At 34.7% G+C, this 18,464-nt stretch overlaps 4 protein-coding genes across 5 annotated transcripts; 2 read left to right on the top strand and 2 right to left on the bottom strand.

Moving 5' to 3' along the window:
- Positions 1-386: 386 nt before the first annotated feature.
- LOC101216949 (pentatricopeptide repeat-containing protein At4g18520, chloroplastic) lies at positions 387-2,814 on the bottom strand. Its single transcript, XM_004138762.3, has one exon. The coding sequence runs from the start codon at positions 2,695-2,697 to the stop codon at positions 838-840; it is 1,860 nt and encodes a 619-aa protein (XP_004138810.1). The 5' UTR covers positions 2,698-2,814; the 3' UTR covers positions 387-837.
- Positions 2,815-3,358: 544 nt separating this feature from the next.
- Positions 3,359-7,851, top strand: LOC101216948 (uncharacterized protein At4g37920). 2 transcript variants are annotated; one of them, XM_011651614.2, is made up of 6 exons: positions 3,359-3,659; positions 4,458-4,852; positions 5,122-5,293; positions 5,904-6,148; positions 6,495-6,682; positions 7,401-7,851. In XM_011651614.2, the coding sequence occupies exons 1-6, from the start codon at positions 3,503-3,505 to the stop codon at positions 7,558-7,560; spliced, it is 1,317 nt and encodes a 438-aa protein (XP_011649916.1). In that variant the 5' UTR covers positions 3,359-3,502; the 3' UTR covers positions 7,561-7,851. The 2 variants fall into 2 exon arrangements, with proteins under 2 accessions (XP_011649916.1, XP_004138642.1); XM_004138594.3 differs by having other exon boundaries at positions 3,360-3,659; positions 4,461-4,852.
- Positions 7,852-8,464: 613 nt separating this feature from the next.
- LOC101217188 lies at positions 8,465-12,463 on the bottom strand. The gene is made up of 3 exons (XM_004138595.3): positions 12,329-12,463; positions 11,615-11,742; positions 8,465-8,937 (listed from the first exon to the last, which is right to left on the bottom strand). The coding sequence occupies exons 2-3, from the start codon at positions 11,685-11,687 to the stop codon at positions 8,717-8,719; spliced, it is 294 nt and encodes a 97-aa protein (XP_004138643.2). The 5' UTR covers positions 11,688-11,742; positions 12,329-12,463; the 3' UTR covers positions 8,465-8,716.
- A 337-nt stretch (positions 12,464-12,800) lies between these two features.
- Positions 12,801-18,213, top strand: LOC101217189 (probable disease resistance protein At4g27220). The gene is made up of 4 exons (XM_011651905.2): positions 12,801-12,887; positions 13,067-15,921; positions 16,378-16,923; positions 17,247-18,213. Exons 2-4 carry the CDS (start codon positions 13,108-13,110, stop codon positions 18,003-18,005), a joined length of 4,119 nt encoding a protein of 1,372 aa, XP_011650207.1. The 5' UTR covers positions 12,801-12,887; positions 13,067-13,107; the 3' UTR covers positions 18,006-18,213.
- Positions 18,214-18,464: the final 251 nt, after the last annotated feature.

Raw genomic sequence — 18,464 nt, 5'->3', positions numbered from 1 at the left:
TTCCTTTTGAAATTTTTTTTTTTGAGAGGTTAGGTTACAATTAAGATTTTAAAAAATCACCTCCATAATTAACGTTAAAATATGTATACTATGTACTAACCCCAAGAGGAAGAAACAATTATAAATAAATAAACTTTGCAAAATAAATAAATAAAAAGAAACATTTAAATTCGTTAAAGACAAGAAAATAAAAACTATATACCTAACTTGAACCATATTTTAAGTGTTGACCTAATTTTGTATCCAATCAATATCTCAAATCTATTTTTTTCCCTTATTGTCCATTTCTCCTTATTTCAATTAAAAAAATTGATAAATAATAATAATAAACCAAGAAAAGAAAATTTTGTCTCGTCGAGATAAGGAAATAGAGCTCGGGATGTATATAATCTAAGCAATCTTAAAGATGGTTAAGACATATACTCGTGATCAAAAGTTTGAATCATTTGGTCTACATGGTGTAAGAAAAATAACATTTCTAAAGATTCATAGGGTTCTATCATATGAAAAGCAAATTTAAGTAGGGGTATTCATAGAACTAGATGGGTATGGATTTACAAAGATTACATTGAATATTTTTACAATTAAGTAGGGTTGGGTTGTAAAATACATGATGCATGGAGCAGATAAAACATCTCAGCTAGGTGGGGTTAGAGTTTGATTATTTGTTTCTCCCCTCTTCAAAACTTTTGATTTATGGAGTGATAAGAGCACAAGAAAGTTATTCAGATCATTGGCATTCCAAATGAAACAGGATGAACAAGTGCAAACCTCCTCAAGATGGCAAGATTTCCGTCGTTGAATGTCTGAGTCTTGATAACCATTGTAACTGGGAGGTCAATGAGTTTGCAACCTATATTCAAGTGATGAATCCACATCACATTTCACATCTCCACAAGCTCCATAAACTGTTCCAAGAATGTAATCGTCCACTTCGAAACCTTCCGCCTGCATCCGATACATGAGCTTTAATGCCTCTCGGCACAGACCGTTCCTAGCATAACACAAAATCATGGCCTTCCAAGAAACCAAATTCCTCACCGGCATACTGTCGAAAACTTGAGAAGCTTCGGTTACATATCCACATTTTGCATACATGTAAATCAGTGCACTTCCCACAAAAACATTGGACAACGCAGATGTTTTGTTTGCGGAAGAGTGGATCATTTTCCCTTGGAGGACAGCTTCCATCTTGGCACACGCTTTTAAAGTTGACGAATAAGTAAAGGAATTTGGTTCAACACCTTCCTCTATCATGTTTTTTAGAAACTCAAGCGCCTCGGACTCGTGCCCAAGATGAGCACATCCAGAAATGATGGCTGTCCAAGAAACCACATCTCTTAGCGGCATCAGCTGAAGAACCATCGAGGCCTTAAGTTGATTCCTACATTTACAGTAGAACCAAACTAGAGTGCTTCCTATGTGTATATTAGTTTGAAATGAATTTTTTACAATCTGGGCATGAACTTCCCTCCCAGTCAATGATGCCTCAATCGAACCGCAAGCGCGGAGAATACTTACAATGGTTAAGTTATTGGCAGGAATCCTTTGCCTCTTCATCAACCTAAAGAGGTTCAGAGCCTCCTCACCGAGCCCCTCCCGTGCATAACCAGCTATGATTGACGTCCAGGTAACCGTGTTCCTATTCCTCATCCCGTCGAATACTTCTCTAGAATCTGCCAAGTTTCCGCACTTGGCATACATATCAACCAATGAAGTCCCAACAAAAACATCATTCTTGATTATTTTCTTAATTATCAAACCATGTAACTGTCTCCCAATCTTCAATTCCCTCTCTTCTCCACAAGCCTTGAGAACACTGCATACGGAAAACTCGTTTGGTAGAAATTCATCGCTTAGCATATTTGAAAACATCGAAATCGCTTCTCGTCCAAGCCCTTGTTGGGAACAAGAAGTTATCATGGAAGTCCAACAAACAACATCACGCCTCCGCATACGTTCAAATGCAACAAAAGCACTGGAAATATCTTTACATTGTGCATAAAAGTAAATAATGGCACTGTCAACAATCAAATTCCCGCGATTACCTTTCACAATAACGCCATGAATTTGCCTCCCAAGCTCAAAATCCAACCTCTTAGCACACAAGTTCAAGATGCAAACAAACATCTGCCCATTTGCTAGCACCCCGCTCTTGACCGAATCACTGAACAACGCTAAAGCTTCTTCAGTCAAATCCAAATCAATATATCCATTAATAATAGCCGTCCAGGTCACAACACTCCTCATTGGCATTTCATCGAACACCTTTCTAGCATCAACCAACATTCCCAATCTTAAGTAAGAACTAAGCAAATTGTTTCCAACATAGATCCCAAAACTTGTAAAATTTCGCAAAATGAAAGCATGTACCGCCCTTAATTTCTTGACGCTACGACTAGAGCGAAGCCAAACCCCAATCAAATAGGGACTCAAACATCCACTCACCGACTGATTGCTGCAAGATTCTACATCGGCGTATTCTTCAGTAGTAGTACATTTTCCCGTTGCGCAAGCGACCGGCAAAGCCTTGGAATGGTCTTCGACAAAATTGAACGGGAAACTTGTGGAGCTTTTACAACGGTTGAAAGTAGTGAGGTTCCATTTGGAACAGGTCCGCCGTGTGGATAGTGACGTTGACGTTGGTTGAAAAGTTAAACAAGGCGGTGATTGAGAAATGATAGCCGGCGAGAACATAGCCGGAAAGTGGTTTGAACTTCCCGCCACGGCCACAAATTCGGGTTGAAAATTAGTATGTCTTTAATTTCACCGGATAATTTGAAGCACAGCCGTTGGTCGGTTGGACTTCCCTTGTTCGGGCTGGGGGGCAAATTTGGTAATTCACATTGGATATTTAAAAATGAGGAATTTAATTACATTTTTTTTTTCTACCTGACATCAGTTGAGTTGAGCTCATGTCCGCAAAAATGTTTTTTTGTCCTACATCGTTTTCTTTATATTATTTATTTATTTACAATTCTTTTTTTTATATCATTTTAATTGAATCAAAGTTTATTTTAAGTAACTACGAGAATGAATGTTATCCATTTCTTGTAAACTCTAACGGAGTAAAATGTGTAGAAGAAGTGGTAGTTGAAAAAAAATAAAAGATTGATAATCATCTTTTTTTATTCTAAAATATAAAACCAAGTTGAAGAGAGACTTAATCAATTAGACACGTTTGTGAAGATGCAGATTACCTAAACTCGAACAAAAAAGAGGACAAATAAGGTCCCTTTCGAGTTTTTTTTGTTTTTTTATATATATATATTTATAAGAGTTCTCTAGATTTTTCCCTTAAAAGTAAATAAGCAGAAGTATTTGTATGGATTTTATTAATTTTATTTTTTCCTAACTTTTATTTGTGGCTTTTAGTTCATTCCAAACCGCCTAAGTTATGGAGTTTAGCCCTTAAACCCTAACAAAATCCCATTCCGTTGAGAGAGGAAGTGAAGGTTTTGTTGTTTCGGTTCAATTCTACATTCTTCTTCCATATTCCACAATGGAGCTTCATTCCGCAACTCTCCACACCTCATTCTCCTTCTCTATCAGAAGCACACCTCTTGCTCACGGAGACGCCTCTGCCGCTTGCTCTCCCTCCCTGCCATCGCTTTCAAGAATCACAATTCGAAACTTTTCTTTGGGTTCGAAAAGTAGAGGTAATTTTGCTAACTTTGAACTTTGTTAAGTTTCCGATGAGTTGCTAAGACTGAACCACGAGTTTCATACCTCTCTATACTTCTGTACTATTGCTCGATGCTTTCAGTTTCATCCGGGTGAGACCTCTGTATAATTATGCATACTTCGAGGAAAAGGATTGAGATTTTGATTCTGTGTTCTCTTTGGTGTTCTGTTCACTATACGAAGAATAGTAGTCTGAGAGGCATATTATCCATGGCGGATATAGAGAACGAAGGTTGAAGACGAATTGGGGGGGAAAAAAAGGAAAGAATGGAATTAGGTGGCGATAGAAATACAACTGATACCATATTAGAAGAAAAGACTTTCTTTAATAAAATATCTCTCGTTTTTTACTAATGGCTAGAAACATTGATATATACACATGTGAAAGATTAAAAGGAGAATACAACGTTGTTATAGAAATAACTATTTTTAATAACAAATAATAACAAACTAGCTTCTAATAACTACAATATTCTCGACGTGGAAAAATGGTCCTTAAGAATTATTTAAACCGAAGTGTCGAAATTCGGCCACAATTTCTATATATACGCATGTGTGTATTGATGTGTATAGCTATGCATTGGTCTAGATGCTGAATATATGTTGTTTAAGTTATTGATTCCTTATAGTTTGTGTTTCAAGCTTCATATTGACTTAGCTAAGCAGTCACAAAGTGAAGGTAGTATGAACAGTCTAAAATTGCAGAAATTTAAAAGAATTGTGACAATGTTCTTTATAAAGTAGAGTGAAGTATTAGTAATTTTGTTGAATAGCAGGGTTCCCTTCACTGGTATGTCATGATAGACCAAAGAAGTCATCCTTTTCTGCCTTTGTCAGAGGGGTGAAAGCAGTACCCAGTGATTGCAATTCAGAAACTCTTGATTTATTGAATCCCTCTTCTGATGAGCCAGTAAGAGATGTTCAAAATGCAAAAGACAGTGTTGAAAACTTGGACCAGCATAAAATGACCAAAGTGTGTGATAAGCTCATTGAAGTCTTCATGATCGACAAGCCAACTCCAAAAGATTGGAGACGGTTAATTGCTTTCAGCAAGGAATGGGACAATATCCGTCCTCATTTCTTTAACAGGTGCCAAGATCGAGCTGCCTCTGAAGATGATCCTGGTATGAAGCATAAGCTGCTTCGTTTTGGAAGAAAGTTGAAAGAGGTATACCTTGGGATCTAAAAAAATTCATAGTAAAAGATTTGACATAAGAGTTGTGGACCTTGTTTCTGTAATTTTGCAAATAAGAAGAGTAGAAACTGACACTTTGTATCTAAATGAAGTTAGGTCTATTGTTGTAAAACCCATAGAGGATGAGTTGCTGAGGGAAGAATTGAGATGAAATGTTGACAATGGTTATTTTATTGATCAGATAGTCGTAGTATGTGATTTGTCAATCAACCTTATTGTTTCCTTCTATGAAATTTCCACAGATTGATGAAGATGTGCAGAGACATAATGAACTTCTTGAAGTTGTCAGAGCAACATCACCTTCAGAACTTGGTGAAATTATTTCTAGGCGTCGCAAAGATTTTACGAAAGAATTCTTTGTGCATCTTCACACGGTGGCTCAATCTTATTATGATGATCCGGCTAAGCAAAATGGTAATACTGCATACTTTACAGTTGGGAAAATAGTAAAGAATAAATAGCTTCCAAGAGGATGAGGAAGTGTGGTTTAGAAAGCAATTATATTGGTTGAAAATACCCTTTAAAGTTCTAATTATCGTTTCAATCTGGTCCTTAGATTTTAAAATATTACATTGATTTTTGAATTTAATTTCCATTTAATCCTTAGGATTTAAAAGTTTTAGCCGTTAAGTCACGGCTAATATCTAATTAAAAGTTTCAATCTGGTCCTTAGGATTTAAAAGTGCGTTAACTCACTGCTAATGTTTACTTAAAACATTATCATTTGAAATGACCAAATGGAAACTACAATCAAAACTAAGGGCCTAAAGGATACCTTCCCTATATTGTTTTTTATGCTATTCAAAGAATTAGTGGCCTCTTAGAAATTGTTCCTTTATCATAAGAAGTCCTGAAGAGTAGCTAGATTGGTTAAGACATTATGTATCTGTCAACTGTTTGAACTTATAACTCCACTTTTTTTTTTTTTGTTAAGGATGTCTCTGGTGAACGTTTTTTTTTAATTTGCATATATGGTATTGATAGATGAACTGATATCCACCCCCACCATATTTCAATTGATAAGCTTTGGCAAAACTTGGGAATTCCTGCCTTGCTGCTGTACAAACATATGATGCTGCTACTGAAAACATTGAAGCACTGAATGCCGCAGAGTTGAAATTCCAAGATATCATTAATTCTCCAACTATAGATGCCGCTTGCAGAAAGATAGACAATTTGGCAGAGAAAAATCAACTTGATTCTGCATTAGTGTTGATGATCACAAAAGCTTGGTCAGCTGCAAAGGAGTCAAACATGATGAAAGAGGAGGTAATGCGTTTGCTCTTCCTGATCGCTCCTGCTGGAAACAGGTGGTTTTATGGTCTTATTTCTATGATCTTGTAGCTTGGCAAGGCATCATCCAACTATTCCCGAAATTTCAAATGATTGTTTAAGTTAGTAATCATCGAAACTTCCAATAACGCTTCAAATACAATTATCTATTTGAATGAAATTACTACAGCTAAGGGCACCAGGGTAAAAAAAATACCAATTATTTCTCTTGATTTTACGTGTTTCTATGTTGCCTCATGCAAGCAAATGGAGAATGTACGTCTTCAGTTGTTGCTTAATGACTTTCTGATGGTTTTATTGTTGATTTTGTTCTCTTTGTTAGGCGAAAGACATACTATACCACTTATATGTCACCGCAAGGGGAAACCTTCAAAGATTAATGCCAAAAGAAATCAGGATCCTGAAGTATCTTCTCACAATTAATGATCCTGAGGAAAAATTAAGTGCTTTGAAGGATGCATTTACCCCCGGAGAAGAACTTGAAGGACAAGATGTGGACTGCTTATACACGTATGCTATCAGACCTTATTGTTAAGAATATACTGAAATACTAAATATGCCATAGTTTATTAGCTCGACCAAAATTAGCGATTTAGCATGATATCAGATCTTCTATGTTCAGACCCTTAGGGTTTTATTTTCTTATCTACAATGTTGTTTTTCTACTTGTTCGATACTTGACATTGCACCATTTCTTGTAGCCTGCAAATGGGATGTTAAGAATACATCCAAACAATTAGATATTAGCGGTGAGTTAATTAACACCCTCATTGTCGTCATACCTTCTCATCAAACAAGAAAAAAAAAAAAAGAAAGTGGGTGATGTGGTAGGATTAGAGTAACTTAGGTATCTTGGTAAATCCTTAATTGATTAGGATTATGATTAGTTTATTTGATTAATTAAGATTAAGATTAGTTTACTTTACAATTCTCTATTTCTCTTCTTGGGTCATAACTTTTGACACATAATCAAGACTTTCATTTTAGCATTAGTATTGGAGATTTCTCTTCTTTTATCCATTTGGAATTTAGGCTGCATCAAAAAGCCTTAGTCTTGTTCGTCCTCGTAGATCTTTCGAGCCTTTGATGTCCATCTAGATAAGAGTACGAATACTACCTTGACTTTACATTTGCACAACACCAACCACAATCACTTGAATGCTGTATGAAAAACGTCCTTCAGAAAGGCAATCTTATTAGGTTTATTCTTGTTTTTGGAAACTTTTAGGACCCCAGAGGAGCTTCACACGTGGGTAAAGACAGTGGTAGATGCTTATCATTTCAGCAGGGAAGGCACCCTCGTCAGGGAAGCCAGAGACCTTATGAATCCACAGCTCATCGTTAAACTTGAAGAATTGAAGGGTCTCATTGAGAAGAAATTCATGTGAGGTACTAAAGGATTTGGTAGTTAGGTCTTAATTAGTGCATCAAATGTTGTATAGTGAACTTTTTTCTTTCTTTTTTGCCTTTTTGTGTAACAAAATGAATATGAACAATGTATTCAAAATAATTTATTTTTTACCCGGAAATAGAGTGTAGTTCAAGACTTCAAGTGGTGAGATATTTGTACCTGTTTTGCAGTTTGTATCCTAATCTGCAATCGTAACCAAGAGAATGAGATTTATTGATTGTGTTTACTAATCCATTCATAGTAAAAAGAGAATTTGTGGTGTTGTTTACTTCCGTATTGTAGTGAAATATCTGATTATCATAATGCTTTTTTCTATTTCTAATTAATAAAAAGATAGTGACTAAAGAAAAATGGTAAAGGGTTGAAAGTTGGTAGAAAAAGTAAAGCAATTGATTAAAATTGTCAATATAAGATGATGTTTTATACATAAATTTAACATTTGTTAAAGATAAATTTGTAATTTATTTAATTTAAATGAGTTGGTTTTGATATTAGTTTAATTTTTATATTTATTTGATTTTAAAATACGTTAGTTTTGATTATATTCCGTATTTTAGAAAGTTATTAAGTTTCTACTTGTAAATAGCAACTTAGAACCGAGCTTTTGTTCTAGTCTTTTATCTACAATTTGTTATAAATACAATTACTATTTGATTAACTCCAAATCACCTTTCGGTACTAAACATGAATAGATGACAATCACTTCTAAAGGTTTGATTCCAAACAAAAAATTGATTGTTTGAAAATAAATTTTACGATATGAATTGTACCCAAATTTCTTGAGTTAAAATTACTATCCCAATTATTGTGACTACTTTATCAGGGTGTACTGATTTGTAAGATATCATATTCATTGTGCAGAAAAATCGTTGGGAACAAACTAAAAGCAGATGCAGGGAGGGATGATATTTAAAAGATCAAATACCTTTTATGTCTAAAAGGGAATGGAACAAAAATGTCAAATAATGGGATGTTGATGAAAAAACTTATTGCCAAAATCAGAATCCACGTTTCGAGTTTCTGTGCATTTTGACGTGAGGGTTTATACAAAGTTAAGAAAACGAACAAGACCAACAGAGGCGCAACGAATCTTCATATCGTGCTAAAATGGCATACGCATGTGTTTGGTCAAATCATCCAGAGGCTGTCTTCTTCTGCTGAAAGACGACTGCATAGATTGGAACACCCACGCCAATGCTGAATGCAGTTAAAACTCCAAGCGTCATGGTCAGCTTTTGATATTTCATCCTATCCAAATTGTACATATGCTTCGCGTGCAAATAATATGGTTCATCATGTCCGTGAGCATGTCCTCCCATTCTCTTCACACCAGTTGAGTGAAACCCTCGATTAGCTGTGGCATGAGGTTGAACAGAACCATCATTTTTTAGGATTTAGAAACCTTGATTTAGTGCATTAATTAAGAGACAAATGGATGGAATAATCTATGGAAAACAGATATGAACACAACAAGAACAGGATAGCACGCCATTTTTTCTAAAAGTCTATGACATGGATATTACAAAAAAATTGTTTGCTAAAAAAAGATTCAAATATATAATTTTCATACCAGAAAACTAAAAAGTCAAGAAGATTGTGCAATTTTACTCTAAAGAATAGTCGTGATGCATATTGTTCTCAATATTTATTAATTATTTGATGCAACTATAGTATGAAAATGGGAAATCCAAAATGTCATTCTCTAGCACCAAGAAATTAAAATATCTCAACTAAATCAGTAAACAAAAATTAAGCGTTTGTTGAAGGAAGACAAATCTGGGATGCATTGCTCGTAGCCTATGAGATCAATTGAGGCTTGGAATATATAAAAATAAAACAGAAGGCTATGGTGATAAAACTTGATGTTGAAAGTCAAAGGCTTTGGAACTAAATGAAGACTCTGGATTTTCAACAGCAAACTTTTCTGTTATCATCAATGGCAAGCGGAGAGTTAAATTGAGAGCCACCAAAGTCTTAGGCAAGGGGTGCCCCCTTCTTCTTTATCACTATGAATACGATGGATTTCTTAAGCAATACTCTTACTTTGACATCAAACCATGATTTTATTAAGGGTTTCTTAAAATGACTCGCTTCTAACTAATCAGGTTTAGGGTGCGGACTTCATTCACTTTCTCCAATGATGATGTTTTTATTGATATTCTTTCTAGTCTTGTAGGATTTTTGGGGGAAGCTTGAGGGCTCAATGGACAGAGATTTGAATTTTGGGCATAAATTATGATGTTGGCTAGTTTCCATTGCCAAAAAAACGTGATTGCAAGCTGGTGTTTGGCCAACAGAATGCTGTCTATGAAGAGCAATTTCCATTTCATTTTGACAAGACTGGTAGAAGATTACATTCCTAGCAGCAATTTGCTACTTTTCATTGCTTCAAATCCCAGCTACCGAGGCCAACCATATTGAAAGAAGCTTAATTTTTCTTGGGTTTCTGGAAAGAGGGGAAGCAACATATCGTGCATCGTCCAATGGAGCAAACTCAAGTTTAGATTGTATGACACCTTAGGAAGATCAAGGCTAAATATGGTTTGTAGCATTTTGATCAAAAGCCACCCAAGAAGTGCAAAAGTCTCTTGAAGTATCCCTTGTCACCACATTCTCAACCAAACATACCTCGCTTACAGCCACATCCATTGCTTGGTCTGAGATGGAAAAACTACTGTTTCTAGAATGGCCACTGGATTGGGGATGGTACCCTCAGTAGAAGTTATCCCGAACTTTATACCAGTGCTGAGACCAAAAATTCCATAAAAAAGGTTCAGAATCATGGAAACAGCTCTTGGATTCTAATCTTTAGAGTGAATCTAAAGATGAGATTACAAGATGGGTTTCTTTCACTCAAATCATTCCCACCATTCAGCTCAGAAATTAGGATGGTCACTGGATTTGGAGCTTTGAAAGCAATAGCATCTTATTATACTCTTTGGTTTCTCATCTCAATCTGAATGCCCCCACATCATCGAAGGATCTTTACAAACAACTATGGAAGTTTTCTTTCCCGAACAAAATTAAGTTCCTTCTTTAGAAAACTTCCCATTCTTGCCTAAACACAATGGAAAACAAAAAATGCCCTTGGCTCTACATTTCTCCATTTTCATGCTACCTTTGCAAAAGAAGCACCAAAGCACAAAATCATATTTCATTCCACTATCAACTTTCAGCTGCAATCGGGGCTGACCATCTCTCTACTTGCCCCCTCTTTGGACACCATTAGTTGGATCACAATATTGTTAATTGATCAGCCTTTCAAAACTAATAAGGGGCATCTACAGTCTATTTTGATCCAGGCAATTTTATGGAAGATTTGAGATGAGAGATCCAACATAGTTTTTCATGACAAAGAAATAACTGCCGGAGATTTTCTTGAGTTAGCTATTTTCCATGCTTATTACTGGGGTAAAAATTTACAACCCCTTCAAGTTCATAGTTTTTTTTTATATATCTGTGGGTGTCCAGACTAGCTTACGTGCACCTCGACTAATCTTACGATCCAACCCACCTGACCCTACAACATTTTGGTGTTAAAGAAACTTGTAGAAAATTAATTTTTAGGTAGGTGGTCACCATGAATTGAACTCAAAACCTCTACTGGGCCAATCCATGATGGTTCCCCTTCAAGTTCATAGTTTAATTTCCTTGTTGCAAGGTGGAGAAATACATTTAGCAAACTTATTTTTTCATATATAAATATATGCACACACATGCACTACTTAGTAGTGCCCTATGCAATGTTCAACGTTCAAGCGTAGAAGTATTTGTCAGAATGTTCAAACTTCATTGTCATGTATGCATGAACTAAGTTTTATGATAAACTTTTGTTGTTCTCTGACAATTTCTTTTAGTTTACCTACACTTTGATTAACGATTTGATAGTTTATTTATTTAAAATTGTTGGAGAAAATCCTAGAAATCTATTATGAACTTGAGAAAGATTGTTGCAAGTTAAGACCATAGGAAGAAAGTGTAATACATAAGGTAAAGTAATTCTAAATTGCCAGCTAATAAAGTAACAAAACCTGATTTCACCAACAATGGTTCTGAAGACTTCAGCAGCTTTGCACATGACTTCACTCCATTGCTCAAAGACATTTTCTCTGCTGGCAGTTAGTTCTCCCTTTTCGGTAATTTGGTAAACCAACAGTTCCTTTAAAATGAAGATAATTTAATCAACTCATACTCATACAATAAAATAATTACTAAAGGCCAGTTGTGTGTGCCGGGAGTGGAGAACCTCGCTCACAAACAAACTAGAAAACCAAATAATCTAAAACTCTTTTTCATGTTTGGAACAAGTTTAGGGAGAAAAAAAATGATTGCAAATTGCTGATTTGGGTATTGAGACGGGGGCAGAAACACCACAATTTTATCAAGATTGCAGACCTACAGAAACTAATAAATACACAAAAAAATAACACAAAAATAAACAAAAGGGATAAAGCGAACATCCCAGATTTCTACGAATAATACTAGATGGTGAATATAACAAAATGGAACACAGTAATTCTTCAACTTCGTCATCTGCTTCATATAAACAATAAAGCAACCATCGTATTCTTCATTCAGACAATTACAAGATGCAAGCAGAAAAACATCCCAAACAAATCCGTGTCTGAACGACACAACAAGGAGACTACAAAAGTCCATCAGAAACGGATCCTGAAGATTAGTTTTCATTTAACTAGAAATCATGAAATGAGATCAACAAGAAAGAGCGAAACTTGATGGCTTACAGGGTCGAGAAAACTGATCCCTCTTGCTTTCGCGGTGACGAAGATCGAAGGAAGATGTGCACAGGAAAACCAAACCTTCTACTTTTAAATTGGGCCGAGGGTTGTTCTATGGGCTGGGCTTAGTTTCTTAGGTAGTTTTTTTAGGAAACGGACATGTATGACTATTTTACAAATAGGATATAGAAACATTTTTAAAATATTGCCAAAACTATCCTTTAGACTTGTATGACTGATAATACATTACATCAATATTTGCAACGTGATCTATCAGTGAAATTGACTTATTTGTAACATGATCTATCAGTGAAATTGACTTATGGATATTGCCATAAGATTTTTTTTCATAAAATTAAGGCTTCCATACTTTCATTTTAAATGAGTTCCCGGTAAACTTTTTAGATTTTTTGAAAATGTTGTTATGTATTTAATGATCGTGGCTACTTCTTCTTCCATTGACTCCTCAGCTAATAATTTTGGTTTTTCTCAGTATTATCTTCTTCTTCATTTTTCTCTGCAATATCTCTTCTCCCTATCAAGACCATCTTATTTATTCAATCAGGTCAAATATTTCATCCCTCACCACTTACTCATCAATATATTTCTTTGAACATCTTGTGTTTTTTTTTTTTGGATAGTTTTTACTTGGTGATCTGTATGTGTTCACTTCTACTTTTTTGTTACGCAAAAGCTTCATAGTTCATTCCTTGTGGGTTTTTAGCTCTTAAAGTATTTTTGTAGGTTTTGATCATCCTTTTCAAGATCAAGAACAAGGGATAATAATGGACATCCTTGTTTCAGTCACTGCAAAAATTGCTGAATACACAGTTGTGCCCGTTGGACGTCAGCTTGGTTATGTAATTCACATTCATGCCAACTTTCAAAAACTTAAGACTCAAGTAGAAAAGTTGAAAGATACAAGAGAATCTGTGCAACAAAACATCTATACTGCAAGAAGAAATGCTGAAGACATAAAACCTGCTGTTGAGAAATGGTTGAAAAACGTTGATGACTTTGTTCGAGAATCTGACAAGATATTAGCCAATGAAGGTGGACATGGTAGACTGTGTTCCACCAATTTAGTCCAACGACACAAGTTAAGTAGAAAAGCAAGCAAAATGGCGTATGAGGTTAATGAGATGAAAAATGAGGGGGAAGGTTTTAATACGGTCTCCTATAAAAATGCTATTCCATCGGTTGATTGTTCACTGCAAAAAGTATCTGACTTTCTTGACTTAGACTCAAGAAAATTGACTGCGGAACAAATCATGGATGCACTCTCTGATGATAATGTCCATAGGATTGGAGTGTACGGGATGGGGGGTGTTGGTAAAACAATGTTAGTGAAAGAAATTTTAAGAAAAATTGTTGAGAGTAAGTCTTTCGATGAGGTGGTAACATCCACGATCAGCCAAACACCAGATTTTAAAAGTATTCAAGGACAACTAGCTGACAAGCTAGGTTTGAAATTCGAACGAGAAACAATAGAAGGAAGGGCACCTATTCTACGAAAGAGGTTGAAGATGGAGAGACGTATCCTAGTTGTGTTGGATGATATCTGGGAGTATATTGATTTGGAAACAATAGGAATTCCAAGTGTTGAAGATCATACAGGATGCAAGATATTGTTTACCTCTAGGAATAAACATTTGATCTCAAATCAAATGTGCGCCAATCAAATTTTTGAGATAAAAGTTTTAGGAGAAAATGAGTCATGGAATTTATTTAAGGCAATGGCTGGTAAAATTGTTGAAGCAAGTGATTTGAAGCCTATAGCCATTCAAGTTGTGAGAGAATGTGCAGGTTTGCCTATTGCTATTACTACTGTTGCTAAGGCATTACGAAATAAACCTTCCGACATTTGGAATGATGCCTTGGATCAACTTAAAAGTGTTGATGTGTTTATGACAAACATTGGAGAAATGGACAAGAAAGTGTATTTGTCACTAAAATTGAGTTACGATTGCTTGGGATATGAAGAGGTCAAGTTATTATTCTTGTTATGCAGCATGTTTCCAGAAGACTTTAGCATTGACATGGAAGAGTTGCATGTATATGCCATGGGCATGGGTTTCTTACATGGTGTTGATACTGTGGTAAAAGGACGACGTAGGATTAAAAAATTGGTTGACGATCTTATATCTTCTTCTTTGCTTCAACAATATTCTGAGTATGGGTACAATTATGTGAAAATGCATGATATGGTTCGTGATGTAGCTATATTTATTGCGTCTAAGAATGATCACATACGTACATTGAGCTATGTGAAAAGATTAGATGAAGAATGGAAAGAAGAGAGACTATTGGGTAATCATACCGTGGTGTCCATTCATGGTTTACACTATCCTCTCCCAAAGTTAATGTTACCCAAAGTTCAATTATTAAGGTTGGATGGACAATGGTTGAATAATACGTATGTGTCAGTGGTACAAACTTTTTTTGAAGAAATGAAAGAGCTCAAAGGTTTAGTATTAGAAAAAGTGAATATATCCTTGTTGCAACGACCATTTGATCTTTACTTCTTAGCAAACATTAGAGTGTTACGTTTACGGGGATGTGAATTAGGGAGCATAGATATGATTGGTGAATTAAAAAGGCTTGAAATTCTCGATCTTAGTGGATCTAACATCATCCAGATTCCTACAACAATGGGTCAATTGACACAACTGAAAGTGTTAAATTTATCTAATTGTTTTAATAAGCTCGAGATAATTCCACCAAATATTCTTTCAAAGTTGACAAAACTGGAGGAATTACGTCTGGGAACTTTTGGTAGTTGGGAAGGAGAAGAATGGTATGAAGGAAGGAAGAATGCTAGTCTTTCCGAGCTTAGGTTCTTGCCACACCTTTTTGATTTAGATTTAACCATTCAAGATGAAAAGATTATGCCAAAACACTTGTTTTCAGCAGAGGAGTTGAATCTTGAAAATTTCCACATTACTATTGGTTGTAAGAGAGAAAGAGTTAAAAATTATGATGGAATCATTAAGATGAACTACTCTAGAATATTGGAAGTCAAGATGGAATCAGAAATGTGCTTGGATGATTGGATAAAATTTTTGTTAAAGAGGTCAGAAGAAGTGCATTTAGAAGGATCAATTTGTTCAAAGGTTCTTAACTCTGAACTGTTAGATGCAAATGGCTTCTTACATTTGAAGAATCTCTGGATTTTTTATAATTCAGACATTCAACATTTCATCCACGAAAAGAACAAGCCTTTGCGAAAATGCTTATCCAAATTGGAGTTCTTATATCTTAAGAACTTGGAGAATTTGGAAAGTGTAATTCATGGTTATAATAATGGTGAATCTCCTTTAAACAATTTGAAGAATGTAATCGTATGGAATTGCAATAAATTGAAAACCCTATTTTTGAATTGCATGTTGGATGACGTTTTGAATCTCGAGGAAATTGAGATCAATTATTGTAAAAAGATGGAAGTGATGATCACTGTGAAGGAAAATGAGGAGACAACCAACCACGTTGAGTTTACTCATTTGAAATCTTTATGTCTATGGACTTTACCACAACTTCATAAATTTTGCTCCAAAGTTAGCAATACCATCAACACATGTGAATCATTTTTCAGTGAAGAGGTACATTCCATCGACACATATTTCTATGTTTAATTTCTATATACACATCTAAATTAAATTACCCTTTTGTTCATTTTATTGTTCCTCCCACAAGTTCCTTCTAGTATTTGTGGTTAGTAATGATATCAGGGATCAAATTTTATTCTTCTTTGTTTTAGAAGACACTCTTCTCTCAGTGTAGAGATGATGAACCCTTTCTTGTTTCATCCATTAATAATATTATTTTTAAACTACTGAAGTATATAAATGCATGTTAGGTGATGTTCCAGGAAGATTAAAAGAAGTATATTTTAGAATTTTCCTATCCAAATAAGCTGATTTGAAGTAATCGTTTTGCACAATTTGTTATGGTAATTTTATAAGACTATATACATTATATGTTGTTAATTAGTATCAGCTGTGATGATTGTTAATTACGTTGTTTCAAACTGAATTTTCAAGTATAAAAATTTGTAGGTATCGCTTCCTAATTTGGAGAAGTTGAAAATTTGGTGTACAAAGGATTTGAAGAAGATATGGAGCAATAATGTACTCATTCCCAATTCCTTTTCCAAACTTAAGGAAATAGACATTTATTCATGCAACAATCTTCAAAAAGCATTGTTCTCTCCAAATATGATGAGCATTCTTACTTGCCTTAAAGTCCTAAGGATTGAAGATTGTAAATTGTTGGAAGGAATATTTGAAGTGCAAGAGCCAATTAGTGTTGTTGAAACAAGTCCTATCGCCCTCCAAACTTTGAGTGAGTTGAAACTATATAAACTTCCAAACCTTGAGTACGTATGGAGCAAAGATTCCTGTGAGCTTCAGAGTTTGGTAAATATAAAACGTTTAACCATGGATGAATGTCCAAGACTTAGAAGAGAATATTCAGTCAAAATTCTCAAGCAACTTGAAGCACTAAGCATAGATATCAAACAATTGATGGAGGTTATTGGGAAGAAAAAGTCGACGGATTATAACAGGTTGGAATCAAAGCAATTGGAAACTTCTTCTTCCAAGGTACATTATATATATATATATATATATATCTTACAACACATCATAATTAAATTGTTATCACTAAATAATCACTTTCTAGGGAAAATCTTGTGGAGTGAAATATTGTTATTGGAGGTTCAATTGTTTATGTGAAAAAAGAATAAGCAACAAATCTCTTAAAGTAAAAGCTATGAATATAACAGTGTGATTTGTTTCTTTTTTCATGTAGATTGTGTTGTTAGAGAAGTAAAAATATTTTTGAATTTGTTCTACTTTATAGAGCATATATATTCAATTTAAATGTTATATATAGAATCTTAATTAACAAATTAGTAATTGGTCAGGTTGAGGTTCTACAGTTGGGAGATGGTTCTGAGTTGTTTCCGAAGCTTAAAACTTTGAAGCTATATGGTTTTGTTGAGGATAACTCAACCCATTTGCCAATGGAAATTGTACAAAACTTATACCAATTTGAGAAGTTTGAATTAGAAGGAGCATTTATTGAAGAAATTCTCCCCAGCAACATATTGATTCCTATGAAAAAACAATACAATGCAAGACGATCTAAAACTTCACAGCGTAGTTGGGTTCTATCTAAGCTACCGAAACTTAGGCATTTGGGGAGTGAATGCTCACAAAAGAATAATGATTCAATCCTACAAGATCTGACCTCTCTGTCCATTTCAGAATGTGGTGGATTGAGTAGTTTAGTGTCATCATCGGTGTCTTTTACGAACTTGACGTTTCTTAAATTGAATAAATGTGATGGACTAACCCATTTGCTGAATCCTTCGATGGCTACAACGCTTGTGCAACTTAAACAGTTGAGAATAGGAGAATGCAAAAGGATGAGTCGTATAATTGAGGGAGGATCATCAGGTGAAGAAGATGGAAATGGTGAAATTATTGTATTCAACAACCTACAATTTTTAATCATTACTTCTTGTTCCAACCTAACAAGCTTTTATCGTGGAAGATGCATCATTCAATTTCCATGTTTGAAACATGTATCTCTTGAGAAGTGTCCTAAAATGAAGTCATTTTCATTTGGAATTGTAAGTACATCTCATTCAAAATATGAAAAATGTTTCTTTAAAGAATGATGATGATGATACTCACTATCGTCCAAAAGAATCCAAAGAGAGATAGTGGTGGAAATTGATATGAATTTTATCATCAGAGAATACCAGAATTCCAAATTTGTTTGGAGAACAGGTTAGTATGTTTAATTAACGTTTTAAATGCTAATTAATTTTTGTTATTTGAACATTCTTCTTTGAATAAAGTTTGAGGAATAAGGAATTGTATCGATATTCTTCTGCACTATAAAGCAGTTTATATGATTTCATCCACAAGGAAGGTACTCTTCAAACCTCAACGGGAACTTTTATGATCGTATTAACATCACTCTCGAATATATATTTTTAATTATTCAAAACCTTTTAAAAGAAATCAATAATTAAAAATATGTGTTTAGAGTGATTTTAAACTCGACAAAAGGTCTTGTGTATTGAATTTTTAATGAATGATATGGATGATTGTTATCAATAAATACATGTTCA

This window comes from Cucumis sativus, chromosome 2 (genome assembly GCF_000004075.3).
Source record: "Cucumis sativus cultivar 9930 chromosome 2, Cucumber_9930_V3, whole genome shotgun sequence".
Taxonomy (NCBI): Eukaryota; Viridiplantae; Streptophyta; class Magnoliopsida; order Cucurbitales; family Cucurbitaceae; genus Cucumis; species Cucumis sativus.
This window is presented reverse-complemented; position numbering and strand designations above follow the sequence as displayed.